Genomic DNA, 23323 nt, shown 5'->3' with positions numbered 1-23323 from the left:
AAAAACCCGGATACTGTTTAATTCTCTCCAAAACAGTTCCAACAATAGATTCAAACAACAACTTCTCAAGGCTGTTGAAGAACACAAATCTGTTTCATATTTATCAAAACCAGATTCCAAAATAACAACATCATAAAACTGTTAAAAACAGTTTATCATCTTAACTTCAAAATCAATATCAAACTCAACAGTTGATAATCAACGGTAGTTTAAAAATCATAGTTTATACTCAACGGTAGTTTAAAAACTCACAGTTGATACACAAATATATGAGAAAAATAGTTTCAAAACCACTCACCTTATCAAACAACTTTCATGATGAAAATCACACAGCAAAAGCTTTATTCTTAACACADAATCTTCAAGAACACCTTAACTCACACACAGGTTCTTTTCTAAGAGAGTGACAGTGATAAGGATAACCTTATCAAACTCTTCTTTAAATATCCTCACCTAGGCGGTGGAGTATTTTAATAATAAAACTTCAAGGCGGTGAAAGCTTTTGTCCAATAGAAATAACTTTGGGCGGTGGGTTTTTACATTATAAAATTCATGATTTCTTAACCATGAAGATATAATGATTTCAAATAATAGAATAATGTTTCCACCCAAGTAATTCATCATAAATATGCACCACCTCATGTATGCTTCACACCACATGCATACATGTATAAATCATATGCGTCATGTCATCTTTGCACATATACACATACACAATATCATGTATTTCAACTTAGACATGCATATTTCACGTAATCCACATAATAAGCATGTATAAATTACCTCAATCCCAGGTTGTCTCAAACCTGGTTATAACATTTTTCAATTTTTCGATTTATAATTTGGTATTTTTTTAGATAGGGTTTTTGATTTCAATGAATTTTGTATAATGAACTTATGTATGTTTGATGTTCTTAAAGTTGCTAGTGTTAATATTTGATATTTAATGTTGATGTTATGGTTGAATTTGAGTTATACTTTGATTTTGATTGGTTTGACTTGATTTTGAGTTTTAATGATAAGGTATGGAGATTTGGACTTATTTGGTGCTTTTTGGTGTGAGATTACCGGAGAAGGGATGGTGGTCGTTGGTCAGAGAAGGTGAACGGAGAAGGGGTGGTGGCTAGAGAAAACCAAAGAAGGGGTGGTGGCCAGAGAAGGTGGCCGGAGAAGGTGACCCGAGAAGGAGTGGTGGCTAGAGAAAATGACCGTAGAAGGGATGGTGGCTGGAGAAGATGACCGAAAAAGGGTGGGGACTTGAAAAGATGACATGAGAAGGGGTATCCATTATAGAAATATAGAAATTATCTATGTTTTTAAAAGAAAAAAAGTAAAAATACCAAAATACCCTCAATTTAAATCAGTTAAAGTTAACTGGGTGTTAGGGGCAAGGGACTTAATCCATAACAAAAGTGAAACCATGATAACTGTACATGTACTTTTTTTGTTTAGGGGACCCAATCCAAATTTTAACATAACCACATGGACGAAATTCGTAATTTAGTCTAAAAGAATTTACAACTCAACTAAGGGGATGCTTGTTTTCAACTTAATGGACTTAATGAGTGGTTATCTTAATTGATTAAGTTATATTAGCACTCTGATTTTAACCTAATACTAAGAGACTGATTTAATACGTTAAGTTATGCTATATTATCTTAATACATTAAGTTCGAATTTTTACCAAAGTTACCCTTGTCCTACAACCTAAAATCACACGTTTAGTTAAAAAAATAAATAATTTACCAACATATATAAATTAAAAATTATAATCAAACAATGATACTTTATTTTTTAAATATATTTTAAGTTATTAAGGGGGTGTTTGGGATTGCTTATAAAAACAACTTATTTACTTATTCTGGTGTGACATCGGTAATAAATACTTTTGAGTGTTTGGATAAACAACTTATACAAGTGCCAAACCGGTAATAAGTAGTTTTAAAGAAGTTAAACTCTTCTGACTTATAATACGTTGATAAGTGCTTTTGTAAAAAAAAACATAAGTTGTTTCAAATAAGTAATCCCAAACACCCCTAAACATTGTGTTATGAATTTGTTGAATTCAAGACGGGTTAATGTTTAAAGACAACTTAAATAGATCTATTATACCGAAAGATTAATATTTAGAAATAACTTAATAGATCTAATATACTGACCGATTAATATTTAAAGATTTAGAATTTAATGGATAAAAAATTAAATAGATCTAGTATCTTGTAGCTTTAGGGGAGTTGGGTAATCTGGCACGGGTTGGCCGGGTCGAAGGGTTTTTGTGCGCCCCATATTCAAACACCCCTTGCCAGATGTGCAAAGGGGGCAATATTCGCATGCGAATTCCAATCAATGTTTTGAGCTCGAACCCTACCGGCGGCACAAACTCTGTCTACCATATCTTGATTTGAAGCACGGACAACATCTAATGGCAGAACAATCTCATTCTACCGATCGTCAACAACGTCTTACCCGAAAGAAACGAAAATTAACCATAGAAACGGAACCATTAACCCTAACCCCAAACCATACACATACTTGCAGGCGTAAGAAGAAGTCCGATAGAGGAAATTCTGATGGTGTAGCTGATAATCGCAAATGGGTTTTTTCCCCACGTGATTGTTCTAAATACAAAGGTGACTTTCAGTTTTCTAATCTTTATGCAATCTCGGCTGATTTTTTTTTTTTGATAAATTTATTCAATCGTGTTGCAGATAAGTTTGTGTTTGTGTCATATAATATACTGGGTGTTGAAAATGCTTCAAACCATAAGGATTTGTACTTGAATGTACTTCCGCAGTTTATGAAATGGGAATACAGAAGAAGGGTGATACGCAAGGAGATTGCTCGGTATAGTCCTAGCATTTTGTGTTTCCAGGCAAGTTTCAATCGTCTTGCATTGTGGTTTGAATTTGTATCAGAATTTCAATTTGCTTTTCAAATGATAAGCTCCATAATAACCGCTGGTTAAGTAATATAAAAGTATGAGATAGAAGCTTCTTTTCATACAATTTTGGGCAAATTGCATCAAAATGAAACCAATTTTATCTCCCGATTTTTTTGAGAACCAAGTTTTAAAATCTTTATTTTGAAGAACCAAAACATATGGAACCAACTCTCATAAAGTCTCATTTGGAAACAAAAATGGAACCGTTTTTGTTTGGTATCGGATTTGGGAACATGTCTGTTGGTTCCATTTTGGGAAAAAGTTTTGAAAATTGGTTGAAGTATTAATGAGAACAAAGTTGGTTACATTTTGATGCAATTTAGCCTAAAGTTTCAGCAAATTGTGTTATATTTTGTGAAGATGGAATTATGTATGATAGATTGATCGAGTTCCTTTTTTGATTGCTTCACTGGACTTTCATAGGTTTTTGTTAGTGATTCTTGGGTTGTTAAAATTGGTTTAATTTAGATGAGTTATAACACAATTGAGATTTAAGACTTGAAATTTGGATTTGGTGTTCTATCATGTTAAGCATTTCCTCATTATAAAAGGCAACCTTGATTCATTAAGGCTTCTCAAATTTGCGAGGGTTGGGAAGGGATGTTGTTATAATACGAATGTTTCTCAAATTTAGAAGTTAGTTATACTCTTATCAACTTTAGATAAGACAAAGGTTTGTCTTTTTGTGGTGATCATGGAGAACATCCACTTATGGCAAGTTTGGCTTAGCCTACCTTTGTCTTCTAAGACCATCTCTAGTGTAAAGAATGTTGTAAACACCGATTGTTCTCCAACGTTATGCACTATTTCTTACACTAAAATGGAATGTTCTCAACACACACACATATATATATATATATATATATATTACATGCTTGGTCTTGTGGTATGCATTTTGCCATGGATTTGGTCCCTCCCTCTAATGGATTCTATTAACTTAGGGGACATTTTGGTCTTTGTACTCTCTTTGCTTTTGGTATTTTTCTATTAGAAGTTAAAAATATTATATTATATTATATCATATATTTTATATATTATAATACATTACACACACACACACATATATATATATATATATGTACACATCATGGTTTTAAAGCACAGAATCATGAGGTGAGGCGTAAGCCCTAAGACGGAAAACAATTAAAATTCATAAAAGATATAATATGTAAAGCATAATCTCATAACGAACTAAGAAAGTCATAAAAGTCATAGACTTACTAGTTATAAGTCCCAAACACATATATTCATCTATTCAACAAGACATAAATATCATGAACCTGAGCTGAGGGCCTAGGAGTGCCTTACAAAGAGTAATTAAATACCAGGTCAAACTCCAATATGAGATAAGTTTTCTCATCTTCTTATCTTCTAGACTTCTTAAGAAAAAAGTTACTAAATAGATGAAATATGTCAAACTCTAATATTAGCTACCCAATTCTTATATAACTTCAAGCCTCTCCAGACCTTAAAACTTCTCCCTCATGGCTCACGCTTTAAACTCTTCTGCCTCTATCGAAATACTGCTGGTTGTGTTGTTGCACTAGAGTACTTGCCCCATATTTGAGTTGTGTATAATTGGGTGTTTTGTGTGTGTATATATATATATATATACTTTTTTTATAGGATGCGCCTCACATTCCTGAGGCTGGCCCCCCACACCTGCACCTTGCCCATAGGCCCCAGGACCCTTTGCACCTCGAGCCTTTTAACAACTTTGGCTTTCATATCCACCATCGCGTCCCCACTTGCATGGATTCTATCTTGTTATGCACCCACCCATCAACAATATGTATGCTAGGACAACCATCAGCAGATCTTCTGAAGGGGACCAACAACAAAATGAAGATAATGAGCAGATAAGAATAAATGTAACTTTGGGATTTTTCTCAATATCTTGTTAGTAGGTTGAGCATAGATTGTGGATTGTACGAGATGAGTGGTATGCAAAAAATTATCGAGTCTGTTCTTGGGAGAGTCTAGCCTCTTGAAAAGCAAGTTTTCTATATTTTTCTTGTTAATTGAATCATCTGGCCTTTATTCCTACCCAAAAAACCACCTTGTTCTCAAGGTGGGTGAATGCATAGTATTTCCCCGCCCCCAAAGAACTACGTTGTCCCAAGGTGGATAGAAAAAATAACTTTCTACAAACCACTCATCTTCTACTCTTCGCTATTTATATTCATGAGGAAAATCCATGATTGCCCTTATTTCTTACTGCTCAAATGTTTTTGTTAGAATGTAAATACGATATATATTTACTTAGGCCCATTAAGCCTATGGGCCTTAGGGTTTCTCTTTTCTCTAGGTTTTTTGTCTATATATATCCTTCTATCCTTTCTTTGTATATAATCGGTGATTACATGGTATCAGAGCTCGGTTTCGTAACAATCACTAGTTTTCACGGATCGGAATTTTTGTTCTTCAATTAGGGTTCTTGTTCTTCTAGTTTTGGTTTCTTTCTTGTGTGGTATTGGTGTTGCTGGTTGTTTGTGGGCTTCAGTTTACCCCTGTGATATGTTCCTTGTGGCTGTTGTTTGCTAACTCTGAAGTCTGGTCGTGTTTCAAAGATACGACTAGTAGGTTTTTATTAGGGTTTCTTGTGCAGCAAGGGTTCTTGATTCTAGGCATTTTGGTTTACGATTTGCTGCTGTCTGGATCTGGTTGTTGCTGGTTTTTTAATCCAGATCTAGGCGTGTTTTTCTTCCTCACGACTTCAGATTTGTTTGCGTTTAGGTGCTGCTTCCTCGGCTGTTTGGTGCGGCTGTGATTCGAGGTTGTTTTGCTTGATTAATTTGGTCGACAACAAGCTTTCTGCTGCTGTTTTTTGTTTTAAATGCTTCATTTTCAGTTTCCTTGGATCAGAAGTTTTCTGTTCGTCGGTCTCTTTGGCACCCTGTGAGTGCGTCGTTTGCTTTCTGGTTTGCTATCCTTCATCCTAAGTTCTACGTTGTCTCTTCTAGTTCGTGATTTATTGGAAGATGACTGGAGAAGACAAAACATATGAGAGTAACAGTAGTTTACGTGTACCCGAGATGCTTCTGGTAAATGTTAAGCTCACCGACAACAAGCTTAATGGCTCAAACTACTTTGAGTGGAGCAAAACTATTTGTATCTATTTTCGGAGCATGGGAATGACTTCTCATCTCACATCGATCCTCCTAAAGGTAACGGTTCTGATTCATGGTTCCAAAGTGATGCTCGTTTGTACGTGCAAATTATCAATACTATTGAGCTTTTGTTTCGTCTCTGGTTAGTTACTGTGAATATGTGAATGAACTTATGGATTATCTTATTTTTTGTATTCTGGACAAAGTAACATCTCTCGAATCTATAGTGTTTATAAGTCCTTTCATCGTGGAGAACAACATTACCGATTACTCACTACGTATGTTATGGAGTTCAAGAAAATATATGAGGAGCTTAACTCTCTTCTTCCATTAAGTGCTGATGTCAAAGTCATGCCGACTCATAGGGTACAAGTGGCTATTATCAGTTTTTCTTGACTGGTTTGCGACCAGAATTTGACTCTATCAAATCTCAGTTCTTGAATGAATCTGCTATTCTTTCTCTTCAAGAAACATTTGCCCGTGTTCTTAGGAATGAGAACCTTTAGGCTTCTCAAACTTCTGATCACAACAGTGCTTTGGTTGATCGAGGGGGATTTTGTGGTGGCTACCGAGGAGGATTTCTTGGGGGTCACCATGGTGGCTCTAGAGGTGGCCACAGTGACCGAACAACTGACTCATGGGCTACCATTCCAGATTCTGATAATGTTGAGTGTTACTACTGCCATGAGTTAGGTCACACCAAGCGCACAAGGAAAAAGCTTTTGGCTAGACATCCGAGGAGTTCATCAGTGCACGTTGCCTGCCTTAGATAGTACTGTTACTATACCCGCAGAAGAATATGCTTGACTTTTAGGGACTGAGAATTCCACTGCTTTGACTGTTACATTTGCTGAGACACGTAACTCTAGTACATGCCTATTATCTTCTGTCTCCAAATGGGTCATTGATTCAGGTGCTTCAAATCACATGACAGGTAATCCCACCAACTTCTCTAATTTCAATAAACACAAATTCTCATCACATGTCACAATTGCTGACGGGTCTACCACACCTGTCCTTGGTTCTGGCACCATCGATCTTACCACGTCTGTTTTGTTAACTTCCGTATTGAGCCTATCTAATTTCTCGTTCAATTTGTTATCAGTCAGTAAAATTGCCCGTGCTTTGAATTGTTGTGTCTCGTTCTTTCCTGATTTCTATGTCTTTCAGGATCTGTCGACGAAGAGGATTATCTGTAGAGGGCGGGAGACTGATGGCCTATACATATTTGAACATCAAGTACCTTCCTCATTGACTTGTTCATTGTCGATTAGGTCATCTATCTCTACAGAATCTGAAGAAGTTGTGTCCTGAGTTTTCTTATTTACCTTCTCTACACCTACAATGTGAGTCTTGTCAGTTTGCTGAATATCAGCGTATTCATATAAGTCCTAGAGTCTGTAATAAGCGGGCCTCATCCCCATTTGAGTTAGTCCATTCTAATGTTAGGAGACCATGTTCTGTTATTTCAAAACTTGGGTTTAAGTATTTTGTTATGTTTGTTGATGATTACTCTCGCACTACTTGGCTTTACTTTATGAAAAATCGATCTGAGGTATTCACACATTTTTGTTCACTCTATGTTGAGATTAAAAACCAGTTTAAAGCTTCATTCAAACTCTTCGTAGTGATAATGAAAAAGAATATTTGTCCCAAACATTTCAGTGATATATGATTCAAAATGAGATTCTTCATGAGTCTTCCGTGTTGACACACCAGCCCAAAATGGGGTTGCGGAATGACAGAATCGTCATCTCGTAGAGGTGGCTTGGGCTTTATTATTTCACATGACTGTTTCTAAAGTCTTCTGGGCTGATACAGTTGCTACTGCTTGTTTTCTTATCAACCGAATGCCTTCCGTTGTCTTGGATGGTAAAAGTCCTTTTTCAATTTTGTTTTGCTACAAAATCATTGTTTTTTGTATAATCAAAGATCTTTGGTAGTTCCTGTTTTGTCCGCGAAACCCGACCTCACATAACTAAGATGGATCCAAAGTCTCTGAAATGTGTTTTTCTTGGTTACTCTCGACTTCAAAAAGGGTATAAGTGTTTTTCCCCCATGCTTAATTGATACATTGTATCATGAGACGTTACATTCCATGAGAATATACCCTTCTTTCCTATGTCCACTCCTTGCAACCCAAGCGATAGTGATGATTTTTGGTGTATATCATACCTATTTCTGAGTCTACTACCTCATCCGACTCGACACAGACCCATGAGCCTACCAAACCACCGATAGTTCATGTATATAATAGGGCAACGACCTACATCAGATCTCGACCCAACACCATCTTCATCATCGTCCATATATCTGCCTAATGATGATCCTCTTACTTTGGGTGATCCACCACCTTCCGATACACAAGTTCCTGATCTTGATGTTCCCATTGCTCTTCAGAAAGGTAAGCGCTCATGTACTTACCCTATTTCTTCTGTTGTTTCCTATGATAAACTTTCTCCACGTTCTCGTTTTTTGATCTCTACACTTGATTCTTTATCTGTTCCTAAAACGGTTGGTGAAGCTTTAGTCCATCCTGGATAGCGGGATGCTATGATTGATGAGATGAATGCTCTCGATCATAATGATACATGGGATTTGGTAGAGTTACCTGCAGGCAAAAAGGCAAGTGGCTGTAAATGGGTATTCACTGTGAAAGTTAATCCAGATGGATCCGTGGCTCGTCTGAAAGCCCGATTGGTAGCCAAAGGATATGCTCAGACTTATGGGGTCGACTACCACGAGACAATTTCTCTCGTGGCTAAGGTACCCTCCATTTGCCTGTTTGTTTCATTAGCCGCTACTTACGACTAGGTACTACACCAACTAGATGTGAAAAATGCCTTAATGCATGGTGATTTACATGAGGAAGTCTATATAGAGCAACCACCTGGGTTTGTTGCTCAGAGGGAGTCTGGTAGAGTCTGTAAACTGCGTAAATCATTGTATGGTTTAAAGCAATCCCCTCGTGCTTGGTTTGGACGGTTTAATGCCGTAGTGACTGAGTTTGGTTTACGGAGGAGCTCTTATGATCAATCTGTGTTCTTTACTTCGTCATCTTTTGGATGTGTTCTACTAGTGGTATATGTTGATGACATTGTGATTGTCGGGAATGATGAGAATGGGATCAAGAAGCTAAAACATTTCCTTGCATCTCGGTTTCAAACAAAGGTCCTAGGTCCTTTAAAATACTTCCTAAGGAATTGAAGTATCTCGTACTCGAAAAAGGGATATGTTTGTCTCAACGAAAATATTGTTTGGACATATTGAATGACTATGGTATGATTGAAACAAAACCTTGTGAGGCCCCAATGATTCCAAATATGAAATTGAAAGCGGACGATGGAGATCTACTTGAGGATCCAGAAAAGTACAGAAGAATCGTGGAAAAGCTAAACTACCTGACGATTACACGTCCTGACAACGCTTTTCCAGTGAGTGTAGCAAGTTAGTTTATGTCATCTCTAAGAACACATTGGGATGCTGTTAGGCATATATATAGAAGTACCTAAGGGGTGCTCCTGGTCTTGGTATCCTTTATCAAAATCACAGTCATCATGTCATAGAAGGGTTCACAGATGCCGACTATAATGGGGATCCTACTAGGCTGTCTATGACAGGCTATTGTGTGTTGGTTGGAGGGAATCTAGTTTCGTGGAAAAGCAAGAAACAGAATGTCGTTTCGCGGTCAAGTGTTGAATCTGAATAATGGCTATGGCCCAAACCACTTGCGAGCTGATATGGTTGCGTAATCTGCTAGGTGAAATTGGGTTTGCTCAATCTAAATCAATGAATCTATATTGTGATAATGAGGCGATTATCCACATTGCAAACAATCCTGTGTTTCATGAAAGAACAAAACACATCGAGGTTGACTGCCATTTCACTCGTGATAAGCTAGAAGATGGAATCATCTCAACTCCCTTTGTTCGAACATGAAGACAACTTGCTGATGTCTTTACCAAAGCATTACCTGGTTCGCGAATCTCTTTTATTTGTAACAAGCTGGGCATAATTAACATCTATGCTCCAGTTTGAAGGGGAGTGTTAGAATGTAAATACGGTATATATTTACTTAGGTCCATTAAGCCTATGGGCCTTAGGGTTTCTATTTGGTATAGGTTTTTTTATCTATATATATCATTGTATTCTTTCTTTGTAATACACAAGTTAAAAGGAATAATATAATCCCTGATTACAGTTTCTTTTTGCTGTTGGTCCCCTCCTGGTTAGATTGGTTGCTGGTTGACCTAGCATACGTATTTCAGATTGGTGGGTGCGTAACATCTCCGTCTCTCTTATCTGGATTTCAGTGTTTTTGGCATCTGGGTCACTTCCTTTTTCCTTGTGTATGGCGATATTAATCGAGTCAAGAGTTTGAGAAAGCACATTACTTGGGACAATATCAAGATAGAAGAGAATCTGCACAAGAAAACAAAGAGGTTTAGTTTTGCTAATGTGGATAATGGGAATGGGAGTAGACCTGTGATTGTGGTTGATCAAAATGGCAACGGTCATTCACTTACTATGCAAGGTGCTTTTGATATGGTCCCCTTTAACATTGGCGTGAAATAAACCCTTTTGTTTGTGCTGTGTCTTGTGTGAGCATGGTGGTGAAGATAAGCTTCAAATTACTTAAATATAGCCGTCCTTTTCATATGGATTGTATTGATGCATGGCTCTTGTTTCACTCCGCTTGCCTTCAATGTCGAGGCAGTTTGCTTTCTGATTTCTCTTCAAATACTTGTTTACTTACCGTTGGGAAGGTTTCGTAAATGTTCATTAGAGAAGTGGGGAAGGGGTCACCAATGGAAATGGATGCGGGCGGTGGTGTTTCATAGGCGGTGGTGTGTGTATGTAGATATATATATATATTTATAGATGAAAATTAATGAAAAGAAAAAAGAATAATTATAAAAATGTTAAAATAGAGAAAACCGTAAAATGACATAATTGCCCACACTTAACATAAAGGATTGATGGTCATTAGAGTGTGGGACTCGATCCATATTAAAGTGCATACCACAGTGACCAAGCATGTAATTTACTCTTGTTTTTAATTTTACTAAAGATGGACATAGTGTAAAATATAGGTTTGATGGAAAAGGTGGTCTTCTAGCGTTAGAAGAAGTTGTGTCCGTCCCGGACATCTGCAACGCCCTTCCCCTCCAAGTAAAGACAGACTCTTTCGAAAGCAATGGTGGCTAGGAATGGCTTCAGTCAGGTCATCGATTCACCTTATGGTCGACTTGCTCGAATCGAAGAAGAAGTCTAAGAAGCAGGTGACCCCTAATCCACCTGAGGGTGGTAGCAAGGCTACCTCTCAGTGTTCGTTGGAGATGCCCTAATATCGAGTATTGTCATCTTAGTAAGAAAATTGGAAGGGAAATCCACGTAATGGTTTCAAAACTAAAACCCATGTAGACTAATTTCATCTTTCCTAAGGCACCCTACTTAAATACCCATTCTCTTTGATTTCCTTGCACTATTCAGTTTTCTGAATGCATGCTATATTCAGTCTTCTACTTAGGGTATCAAATAGCTTCCTCAGCTTCTTGTTTTACTATCTATTGGTATAGTACTCTATTGTCAAGGATACTTCCCCATAGATCTATCAAGATCATTTGATAATGTATGAAGGCCCTTCCTCATTTGTCACCATGCTCAGATGTCATTATGACGTTCACCAAGGAAATGAGAATCCTATCCTTGCTGACTGATATAAGGGGCCCAATGTGACAACATTCATTCACCACACTGTGGTTCTGAGGCAACTTTGCTCATGGGATGATTATCCATCTCTTATCATCAAGTACAAATGTGCTGGCGGTCATAATTTGTACTTACTAAGCTAAGGTTCTGACTTCCGATATAGCGTGTTGCTAGAGGGCTGTACCCTTTTGAAATTGATGTTTACAGGCAATATTTTTCTATGTTCAGTTGATTTGGTTATATTTATCATGGTTACTTGTATGGCTGCAGGAGGTTGACCGTTTTGATGATTTGAAAAGAATTTTACAGAAGGATGGGTTTAGAGGAGTTTACCAGGTTTATTTTATTTCCCTGCATCTGTTGTGTGACTCTTTGTAGCATCTCGAGAATTGATTAAAACCTCATTTATCTGCAAGGCTCGTTCTGGGGAAGCACGTGATGGGTGTGCTATATTTTGGAAAGATGCATTGTAAGCAGTTCATTTTTCATATTCTTGGGAAGTGAAACAGCGACGTACCAGTGTTTATTTTTGTTATCTTTACACACTGCATCTATGCCGTTGCTGTGACTTCTTGACATGATAATACTCGAGGTTGTCAAGTATAGTGAGTCTCATGACGCATTCTTACGTGCCTTGCTCTTATCGATGTGTTGGCCTGTGTCATTGTCAATCATGGTGTTAACTGTGAAGACTATGAGATTTGTGTTGAATATGAAGTGGATTTCTGTTTTGAGTTCTGAAGTTATTTTGAACGACGAAGTGAATTTCTTACTGAGTTAGAAAGTAGGAACTCTTTATCATTTACGATTGAAATGCGATCTTGCATAGCCATAGGTAGATTTTTTTTATAGAAACTGTGGGCCGTCTGATGGACTACCTCAAGTTATCCATAAACGCCTACGAGGTGGGTTTTGTTCTTTTGTTTTTCGTTTTACTTTTTACGTTTTCTCTTTGTTCTGTTTTATTTTGGGTAAAGCACTGGACATATATGACATCATGTGGTACAATATCATGCATTTTGCTGATGATATCTTATAGTTGGCTGGACTAGAACACAGGTTTGGTACAAAGTTAGTAAGGCAGGAAGTAAGATGACAAGTTTCTTCACTACTGATTGAGAAATCTTGGTGGGTAACTTGGGGAGTCGGGCATAATGGAAAAATGCATCTCGGATGATGTATGTGATATATGTATATCTATGAATGGAAGCTCTGAAAGGACTTATCAGTTCAAGTTTTCTTTTGGATAGCATTAGAAGTTGATGGGCAACAAGTAACCAGTGACTTGCTTAGAAGCTACAGATTGTTGACCTTTAGACTTGACGTAATTTATTTATTTAGTTTTTGAAGCATTGCATATTTAACCTCCGGGATACCATATTGTGGTACAGATTCTCTCTTCTACATAAGGACAACATCGAGTTCAAGCGGTTTGGCCTTCGTGACAATATTGCTCAATTTTGTGTTCTAAAGGTATGAAGGGACATACTATATATAACAATCTTATGGGTTGAAATTGATTTTAGAGGCTCCAACAACTGCAAGCTTTGAAACAATTATGATTAAATTTGTTTCTTTTTTATATCACTCCCCCGTTACTGAAGAAACTCATCCTTCCTGAGGGACCTCATATACATTGCAAACTTTTTCTATGGACTTCTGTTACCATAGATTACTTGTTCACCTCCAGTATTTACTACAAGAGGGTTACTGATGTTGGTCCAAAAAGAATTTACTTTTCAGTTTGAGAGTAAGGAATCAAAATTAGGATTAATTTTTCCATGATATGCATCCACAAATGTATCTTCCCGTCTTGGGTCTTGTGGGCATTTGGTAATGCTAGAAGGCTTTCATTAGTTTGGCCTCAAGGGTCAAGTGTTCACTAATTTAGTAGGATGGAGTCAGTAACGAATTCAGTTGGATTGATTCTTTTTCCTCTATAGTTAATTTTGTCACCATTAAAGAACTGGAACATTGTTTGTCTTCGTTAATTGATCTTCTTAAAAGGTAGCATCAAAAGTCGTATAATACAAAGCTGCAACTTTTAACTACTTCTATTCATAGAAGTTAAATACTAAATCTAAAGTTTCGACAAATTTATGATTATTTACTTTTAATTGTGGTCTCTTTCTCTCTATATATGGCTATTACACTGGTCGGTGTTTCAGGCCTGTTCTGGTCATAATATTTTCTTGTGGCAATACCTATTGACTTTCTGTCATGTAAAACACAGATGACTGCATACCAGAAACATATTGATGACCCTGAAAACCTAAAGTAAGTTATCAGTTATTCGCTCTCATTCTTTGATGGACTCACTCTTGTTTTTTGTCTTTGCAAAATGTGCCAAGTTTGTTCCTTATGGAACTGTTAATCCTGCAACCTAAGGCATACCCATCACACACATACAGAAAGGATAAGAAAAAAGGAAGGTGGAATAGTTAAACAGGAATAAGAAAACATTTATTCTGTTATCTTCAAATCATGCAAACAACTTGTTTTAATGGTTTTTACGGTATCTTTGGTGACTGTTTATCTTCTTCCCTTTATATTGACTTTGAACCTTAATGTCTAGCATACTGCAACGACATAATTGTTTTCTATATCTGTAGGGTGCAACCCTCCCGAAGCATATTGGTTGGAAATATACATGTGCTTTTCAATCCAAGTCGTGGGGATGTTAAGTTGGGTCAGGTACGTTTGCAAGTTAGTTTATCCATTTAAAGTTGGTAGGTCTTGGATGTATCACGAAAACTGTAGATTATAAGAAACATGAATGGCCGAGAATAGAACGGAAAACACTAGACTGTCCTAGATCACTTGGGGTTATATGATGATTCTTAACTCCGTTGGAGATGCTTCTGTTAGAAGTCAAGTCGACATCTGCATGGAAAATTCTTACTATAAGAGTGATATCTGCGTATACGGTTGGTGGTGACAAGCTGGAGCTCTTCGTGCTCTACCCCTTGGGGTAGAGGAAAGGTATACCCCTAGACCCTACCTCTATGTGGGTTTGTTTGGTGACAAAACTTTTCACCCTCCGGTTACTTACCTGTAACTTCTGGTGAATTACCAGGGCGCTCTGATTGGTGGGGTGACATTTTTCACCTGCCGGTTTACTTGTCTTCAACTGAGACGTCCCAAATCTTTAAAATAATCGATTAATACGTTAACATCTTTTGCAATGTATGTGCGGTGTACTTGTCTGTGGTTGTGAACTTGATTCTTTAATCTGGTGTACAGCTATTTTGAGGAAATGCATTCATCTCAATGTTGCAGGTACGATTATTTCTTGCGAAGGCTCATAGACTTTCACAGAAATGGGGAAATATACCTGCTATACTTGGTGGAGATTTAAATAGTATGCCTCAGGTAGCTTTTATGTTTTTTACTGAACTTGATCCTTTCTGATTCTTATTTTATTTTGGTTTTGCTTCTATATTAAGCTATCTACTTTATTTTACTTAAAATTTTGTACACTAATCTGTTAATATTTTGTCAGAGTGCAATGTATCAATTCATAGTTTCATCCGAGGTGAGTGCGACCCCTTTCGCAAATCACACATAAATAGTTATTGATTTCAGAGTGAACTACTAAAATTGACGTGTGATTATTACTCAATCTGTAGGTTTTGTCCCTTAAGAACGGTCTTTTGGCATTTTTAGTCTTCAAATGAACTTCTTTTTCCCAATTAAGTCCCTATTCACATCTACTTTAGAATCTTTTAATTAAAAAGGTCATGTGCAACCCAAAACCCCTATATAGAAAGCTATGATTGATAATCTGAAACACTTTTCCCACTTTATTAATCAATATATTCCTCCTCTAGACATGCTTCCTTTGTCTTTCATCTTTTTCTCTGTGGTTATTATCTGAGTTTAAGGTGTAAGAGTGTGAATATCAAATGATGTGAAGATGTAAGAGTGTACATATCAATTAATGCGAAGATATACAGTGTTTGTGCTTCTATCATATGGGTGGGAAATAGGCACAATCATATATTCACTTCCTTTTGGTGAGTTTATCTAGGGTGCTGCCATTTGATTGCCAAGGGAAACACTAGGATTTGCCCAATACCATTGTCTTCTCATGGTAGATGAGTTATCTATGTTGGTGGGTAAGATGGCCTTACTTTTTCTTGAGTTCTGCTTCTGTTTTTCATGTCAAAGTTATGATGTTCTTAAATCAATTTTGTTCTCCAAAAGTTTGTTACAGTCTCTGGGATTATTAATTTAAGCATTGACGTCTATTAATTAAGCTAACGGCTGACCTTTTGATTTCTGACCTAAACCCAAAGAAATGAACAAGCTGCGCAAACAAAACTTATCTGTGATGTCAGCTCAGCTCTTCAGTTAGCCGTGAAACAAGAAGTTTCCAACAATAGAAAAAACGACTTTCCCCAAACCTTCTGATCATTATGGCCATTATTTCTGAAATTAGCTTTTATCAAATCAAACTAAAGAAATCCTCCAAACAGATGGCATTATCCAAACTTTTAGCCCAAAAGATGGACATAAACTTATTGTAGACAGGTGATCAAAAGAGGCAAGTCTTTGAGATGGGAAGTGCGAATCTAAGTCTAGTAAAAGAGGAACAGATAGAGAGGTGACAAAAAGTTTTAGTTAGGATGAGTGATGCAAAATGATGAAAACACTAAGGGCCTGATTGGTTTGATGGAATGTTTTTGAGGGATTTGGATTTCGTGAGAGGATTTGGAATCTTTGGTGTGTTTGGTTTGTAGGATTTGCAATGGAATTGGATCCCATTCTTTTATAAATCTTGTTTGGTTTGTAGGAACTGGAATTGAATTTTATTTTTGGTTAAATATTTGTTTGTTTTATAAATAGTCTGTCTGTTTTGGTAAGTTGTGGAGGCAATGAAGAGATTAGGGCAGCTTTGATGAAAGAGGCAGGTTAGAGATACGAGGGAAAATTTTGAAATCCATGGGATTTGGATTTGAAATGACAAACCTTCAAGGGATTTCCAAATCTGTTGGTTGTGGGATTTCAAATTCAAACTTTCATTCAAACCAAACACATGATTGGGATGGAATTCAGTTCCAAATCTTACCAAATCCCGCGAACCAAATGGGCCCCAAGTGGCATTTCCAACGTTTGTACACTCTTGTATGCTATTGTAGAGACTAGTAAGTGGCAAGAAATCTGGTACATATAAAAGAGAGTAAGAAGGAAGATGAGAGAGAAAGCTTTGGGAAGAGAGAAAGAAGACAACTAACTAGAGAGGGGAGGAAGAAATTGATTAAAATAGAGTGGGAATTGTTATGACAATAATACCATTTTAAAAGGGCAAGGTGGGCAAAACATTCCAACCGACGATATCAAAAATAACAAGCAGAGACTTAATTAGGACGAGAGTCTTCATGTAAGGTCCAAAAATGCAAAAAATGTTTTTACATCTGATACCTACAGATTGAGTGGTATTCTTGAGAAGATTTATGTCATTTATTTCTATCTTTAATGTGGTCCATCTCAGAATGTAATACCAAGTGACAACATCTAATATTTTTGTTTAGTTATCTGTCTAATTTCTTTTGTAGTTGAACATCCAACACCATGAACGCAAAAGAATATCTGGGCAGATTTGTCCGTTGGATCACCCGAGACTTCCATCTCAAAGTAATTATTCTTCTAGGTTCGTTATCAAACTTTTGGCTGAGAATTTTGTTCCGAGTATTTAAGCATAAAATCAGATGTGCTACTTCTATTGACTAAGCAGGCTCCATATGTATGTCTCTAGGCCATTACTACATAGATGGAGTAAAGAAGAACTAAGGCTAGCAACCGGAACAGAAGAGTCGGTATACCTTAGGCACAACTTAAAACTGAATAGTGCATACCATGGAGTTCCAGTAAGTTTTTATTCTCCACTTTCCTAGGTTTTTTATTTTTAATTTTTGTTGTTTGTGATTGGCTCCTGTAAGACGAGTTGATAGTTTTATCACTGGAAGGGAGGGTCATTTGGTGGGATGCCCCCTGTGCACAATGCGTTGCCTTGTGTGTTAAGTGTACTCATTGCTTGGTTACAGACACTCTTACTTGATGGCATACAATGTTACATGTATCTCTACCTCTTTGGCATGTGTTCATATGCAACCTCTCATTGCGGTTCACAAGAGACTATTTTTTAACTCCAAAGTTGTGGCAATATTTTGGAACGTATTTTACCTGTGGACTAAGATGTAGCTAGATAAATGGATTAATTTGATGATGGTTTTATATTCCTTTGTACTCATTTCTTCAGGCTAGTCGTTTGACAAGAGATAGTCATGGAGAACCTTTAGCGACATCCTTCCACTCCAGATTTATGGGCACTGTTGATTACATATGGTATGCTTAAAACCCAATCTTTTAGGCATATATTAAGCATTATTCTAAAAAGTTGAATGTGTATTTTCTTTTGCTTTTGTATCTGCTCACACAGGCATACCAAGGAACTTGTTCCTGTGAAAGTTCTTGAAACATTACCGATTGAAATTCTGAAGAAAACAAAAGGGCTTCCGAGTAAGGTACATGTACACCCTTGATTGGGGCTTCTTTATCTACTTCACACACCATATAAATGGATTTCATGAAATGAAAACAATAAAAGTGCGCCAAAACACATAGGATCCATGTAACTCAATTTTTTTAGCGAGTCTTCAATGCTGTGCATATTGATAAATGATCTCCCAACGATGATTCTTATATCTCATGATGCTTTAGGTATACTGCTTGCTTCTTGAAATTGATAGTTCTGAGCTTTTTCCTTGAAAAGGTTCTTGTATATGTGAGAGTGATTTTGCCTTCACCGTGAATTTATTTTGTGAATGCCTTCACCTTGAAATTTTATATTTTATACGAATTTCTTGCTAAAGTTTAGAAGGAAAGAAGTCTTATGATTTTAAGAATGAATGATTTTGGACAGAAAGTGGCTTTTTGCATATGCATTTCACAATTTATCCAAAATGGCATGATGGTTAGCAAGGCTGGTTACTTGTGTATTCTTTTTGGGCGGTTTACTGTTTATGGTTAAAGTAGTTGGTCCTTTTCAAGTGTCTCCCTACGTTTCAACTTCTTCCACAAAATTTTGAAGCATCGGGTTCTTACCAAACTCTTCTTCCAGTACACCTTTTCTCAAGCCCGGGGTATTCAAGAAAACAACCGTTCTATTCTTTGGGTTAGAGGACAAGTTTGCGTACATCACATCGCAGGCCCTACATCCGTGTGGAACATACTGGATGTGTGTGGTTTGTTTTTTTATAGGAAGGCTTGCAATTTTTTGAAAATCCCAATAATCGATGCTTTAGAATCATCAGGATTAAACAGAATTGCTGGTTTTGGATGTAATTTCCTTTTGCATGAAGCTGTAATGTTTTAATCAAACCTAACTGGTTGCCCCCTTAATGATGCTTATTTATTTTCTTTTTAACCGTGGATCTTCAAGCCAACTTGTGCCCAACTCGAATAATCCCATAGGACCCTAGGGGACTCTAACCGGGGACTACTGGGGAGCAAATCCCATGCCTTACATGTTGAATTACCCCCGATGATTATGCTTATTCTACTTGTTTTGCAGATATGGGGAAGTGATCATCTTGCTCTTGTGTGTGAACTGGCTTTTGCTGATGAATCTTGTGGAACATGATATTGAAGTCAATAATATACTTTCTGAAGCGACCTGAACAACATTGTGTCAGGTGGCTGGTTTGAAATATGCATACCAACTTGTAGCCCGCAGGTGGTGTATATTCATGTGGGAAATCTGAAGTTCACTTTTGAGTTTGGGTGAAAATGTGAATAGTTTTGGTTTGTACCTTGACTGAAGTTTTGAATTACGATATGTTAATTAATATATACGTTATTTTTGAAACATCTGTAGCAACCACACGTGTATATGGATGTCTATATATGGAGCTCTTAGCAAATGTATATGAACATGTTTAAATATGAATATTGGACACCTAATAGCAAACGCAATAAAAGCTATAGTAACTAGCACATACTAAAAATTCTGATTTGTAGTAAAAATTCTATTATGTTGTGCTATTAAGGTTGTGCAAGGCAGTTACAGAAGATACCATACAGGGGATACTTTTCTTACCTACGTCAATAAGCTACTTTTACAATGGATGACATACCCGAAGGGGGCCAAACAACCCCTTAGCTTGGTGAAGCTTGTTGAAACACTGTTTTGTCGATGGACACGAAGGCAGAGGTAACAAGATTGCCCACTTAGAATTCCTTGTTTTGGCGATGTTCGTTGGCTTGATCGACCATTTGCTGTGGAGTTTGATTTAAGGTTTGCTTAGAGTTCTCACTATACGGGTGTATTCGACCACTATGGTATCGATGGAGGCAATTAGTGTGGTCCGGAGAGTGTTGGATAGAAGTGTTGTTGTGGGGTAATTGTAGAGGGCCTGAAAAGGTGTCATCTCAGCTGCACTAAGGTAACAAATGTTATACTAGTATTCCACCAAGTGGAGATACCTGAACCAAGTTTTATGTTCGTCACTAGCAAAGCAGCACAAGTATCATTGGAGGTTGCCGTTTACCACCTCGGTTTGACTGTTTGTTAAGGGTGGTTGGCACTTGAGTGAAGTAATGTGGTGCCTAATTGTCTGAATAGCTCTCGCCAAAATCGTCCTATAAATAACGGCTCACGATTGGAGAGCATTGTTTTAGGTAATGCCTTGAAGGCGGTAAATGTTGGTAAGCAAAATGTTTGCAAACACGATGACAATATAGTGAGGTGGTAACACAATGATATGGGTGAATTTGGAGAGACGGTTGAGAAGACCCAAATTGTTGTCTTGTCTTGGGAGGGGGTAGCCGAGTGATGAAGGTGATGATGCCCACCGAAATTTCCTCCCAAATATGGTTAGGAATTGGCTGGGATTGAAGGAGGCCGAATGGCAAGTTAGGCCCTCGCGGATATTGTTTGCTTCATACTTGGCCAATAGGAGGAAGCGACAACCGGTGGCCCGGGTTCGTGAATGGCCACCGGTCGTGGATAAATGAGAATCATCTAAGATGAGGCCTTTGTGTATGCGATGGTCTACAAAATCCACCTCGTTCAGTATGGAACTTGTGTATCCATAAAATTCCCTCGTTGTGGTTGATTATATAATTCCAGATGGTTGCTAACCGTGGAAACATTGGACCCGAAATGGCTAGGAGTACTCGTTCATCCACTTGGCTTAACATGTCAACTACGCGATTTTATTTGCCTAATTTATAGATCACATCGAACCAGGGCCGGCCTTAGCCACGTGCAGCCCGTGCGGCCGCATAGGGCATCAAAGCCTAAAGGGGCATCAAGTTGTCATCTATTACTAGTTTTGGGTTATTAGACAACTGAGCTTTAACTATAATAACAGGCCCAAAGCATAATAGTGATAAATACTAAATGCACATTGTGATTTGATTAACACCATCGTTCCAACAACTCAATCTAATTTCTATTGTACTTCAAAGTTCGACTATTTCGATTTTCAAGGCATGAAGTTCTCTTTCCAGCCGATTAACGGTCATGAAATTAGATTCAATAAATCAAAGATGGACATCTCGAATGACTGGTTTCTACTGTTGATTGAACTTACTGAGTTGCTGTGTGAGTCATATTGTGATTTATGAATCTTAAAAATCTTTTTGCAAAAAAAATCTAAATTTCTAACTGATTATTATAAAGTTGGGTCATGTGGTCGTGTGGGTTACTAATCTACTAGGCTAAGGCTAAGGGCTTTTGTCATTTTGATAATGAGTCTTCCTCTTGCATATTGAAATATCTGAGAATTGAAATTTTCAATGTACATGAGCACATCATTGTATTAATATAGCTCGAGCACACTGCATAACATTAACAACATATTGTGATATTATCTTAGTTATTGAGCACTTGTTTTTTGCAATGCACAGTAACATAGATTATGAATTTTACAATTTATTATTGTTCTTTTGTCTTTTGTTTACTTTGAGATTTGACATTACCGCATTAGATTTAGGGGCCGTTTGATTGAGTTTTATTAAGTTCTATATGGATAAAGTTGTCTCTATGAATTATTTTGTTTGTATAAGTTAGAAAGGTTTTGCTTAGGAGATTTTTTTCGCAGATATAAAGAGCGTTTTTTTAGTTGGAAGAGGCATGTTTGGAAAAAAAAAAAACTTGGCTTTTTATATAAAGCTCCCACTAGAAGTTTACTGGATAAGTCACTTTAGATATCATTAAGCCACTACGAAACAGTCATGCATAGTTGAGCGAATAAGTTGTTAGTCCCATTAAGCTTATTAAGCTGCTAATAGACAGGCCCTTAGCCTTTGGTTGTTAGACTTGTAACTTTTGAGTTTTATTTTTGCTTACTATGACAGTAATTTGGATGTAATTTACTATTTTAGTTAAAACTAATTATAGTTGTCCTTGTCTTTTAAGTCCCATATATTGAAATAAAATTTCTATTTTGCTAATTTCAATTTGGAAAAAAGAAAAGTGGAAAAGAAGAAGCATGATCTTAATCTAGTATTTATCCTTTTATCAATCTTTTTGTATTCGGGGTTTTGGTTTTTATGTCCCCCTATTGTATTTTTTTATTATAATTAATAAAATCAATATGGGGATGAGACATTTAGCTTAAATAGATTCTAAACTTTTTAAAAACTACATGTTTCATTATTTTATTGGCTTAAAAAAATAGGTTTAAAAACATTTTATTATTATTTTCGGCCCTGCATCGAACTCATCATCCAGTTCTTTTGTGGCCCATTTATATTGATCCTGTGCTTGTACAATTTATTTAAGAAGTTCGCGGAGGCTATGCCAATCCATGTTGATGCGAAATTTGCGACGCATGAGATATTGTGGCCATTTCTTGACTTCCTCGGTGATGCTAGATAACTCATCAGTGTAGGAGGATGCTTATTGCACATGGGGGCACAACCTTTTGGTAGAGGAATGCGATCGGATGGTCATGTTGAGATAACATCATAATGTCGGGTTACAGTCTCATACTCACTCAGTGTTTTCTTTTTGCTTATCAAAATGTCTTCTAAAAACTTTGCATAACTAGGCATTTGTTCAATGACTTCCACCAAAGAAATGTTTATATGCAATTGTTTGAAAACATCAATTTTTTAATGCAGTTACTCCCTTTGATTCCTTAACCTTTGGAGGTCAGTTACATAGGTAGTAACTCGAGTAGAAACTGCATCCTTTTTAAGAACATGATCTCGAACTGCTTGAAGAATAAGTTTTGGTTATGTCCGAGATGGTACCATAAGAATGGTGTCAGAAGGTGAGACACATCCTAAGCATCACCTTGAGGTTTCTTGTTTTGATGAAAATCATCAGCGAATAGTAGAAGAAAATCTGATGTTTTAGGAATGGAAATTGATTCATCAGACTTTTTCTTGCTTGTGTTCCAGGGGTACTACAAGACTGAGTCAGAGGTAGTATAGCAACAGGTGGTGATGTTGTAGTACTTGTTCGATTCTTTCCTCTTCTTAAGGTTACTACCTTAACATGTTCTTTCAACACTCTTAATGGGTCTCACGGTGTCTCATTCCAAAG

The 23323-nt window shown here is 37.0% G+C and overlaps 1 protein-coding gene across 10 annotated transcripts; it reads left to right on the top strand.

Moving 5' to 3' along the window:
- The first annotated feature begins 2290 nt into the window (after positions 1-2290).
- LOC112524079 (carbon catabolite repressor protein 4 homolog 5) lies at positions 2291-20132 on the top strand. Of its 10 annotated transcripts, none has more exons than XM_025133721.1 (14): positions 2291-2630; positions 2795-2872; positions 12034-12099; positions 12180-12232; positions 13155-13236; positions 13997-14040; positions 14376-14457; positions 15043-15135; positions 15266-15298; positions 17322-17416; positions 17501-17633; positions 18026-18111; positions 18206-18290; positions 19340-20132. In XM_025133721.1, the coding sequence occupies exons 2-14, from the start codon at positions 2798-2800 to the stop codon at positions 19406-19408; spliced, it is 996 nt and encodes a 331-aa protein (XP_024989489.1). In that variant the 5' UTR covers positions 2291-2630; positions 2795-2797; the 3' UTR covers positions 19409-20132. The 10 variants fall into 10 exon arrangements, with proteins under 10 accessions (XP_024989489.1, XP_024989484.1, XP_024989481.1 ...); XM_025133716.1 differs by having other exon boundaries at positions 2787-2872; XM_025133713.1 differs by having other exon boundaries at positions 2709-2872; positions 17522-17633.
- The last annotated feature ends 3191 nt before the right edge of the window (positions 20133-23323 follow it).

This window comes from Cynara cardunculus, assembly GCF_001531365.2.
Source record: "Cynara cardunculus var. scolymus isolate 2C chromosome LG 13, CcrdV1, whole genome shotgun sequence".
Taxonomy (NCBI): Eukaryota; Viridiplantae; Streptophyta; class Magnoliopsida; order Asterales; family Asteraceae; genus Cynara; species Cynara cardunculus.
This window is presented reverse-complemented; position numbering and strand designations above follow the sequence as displayed.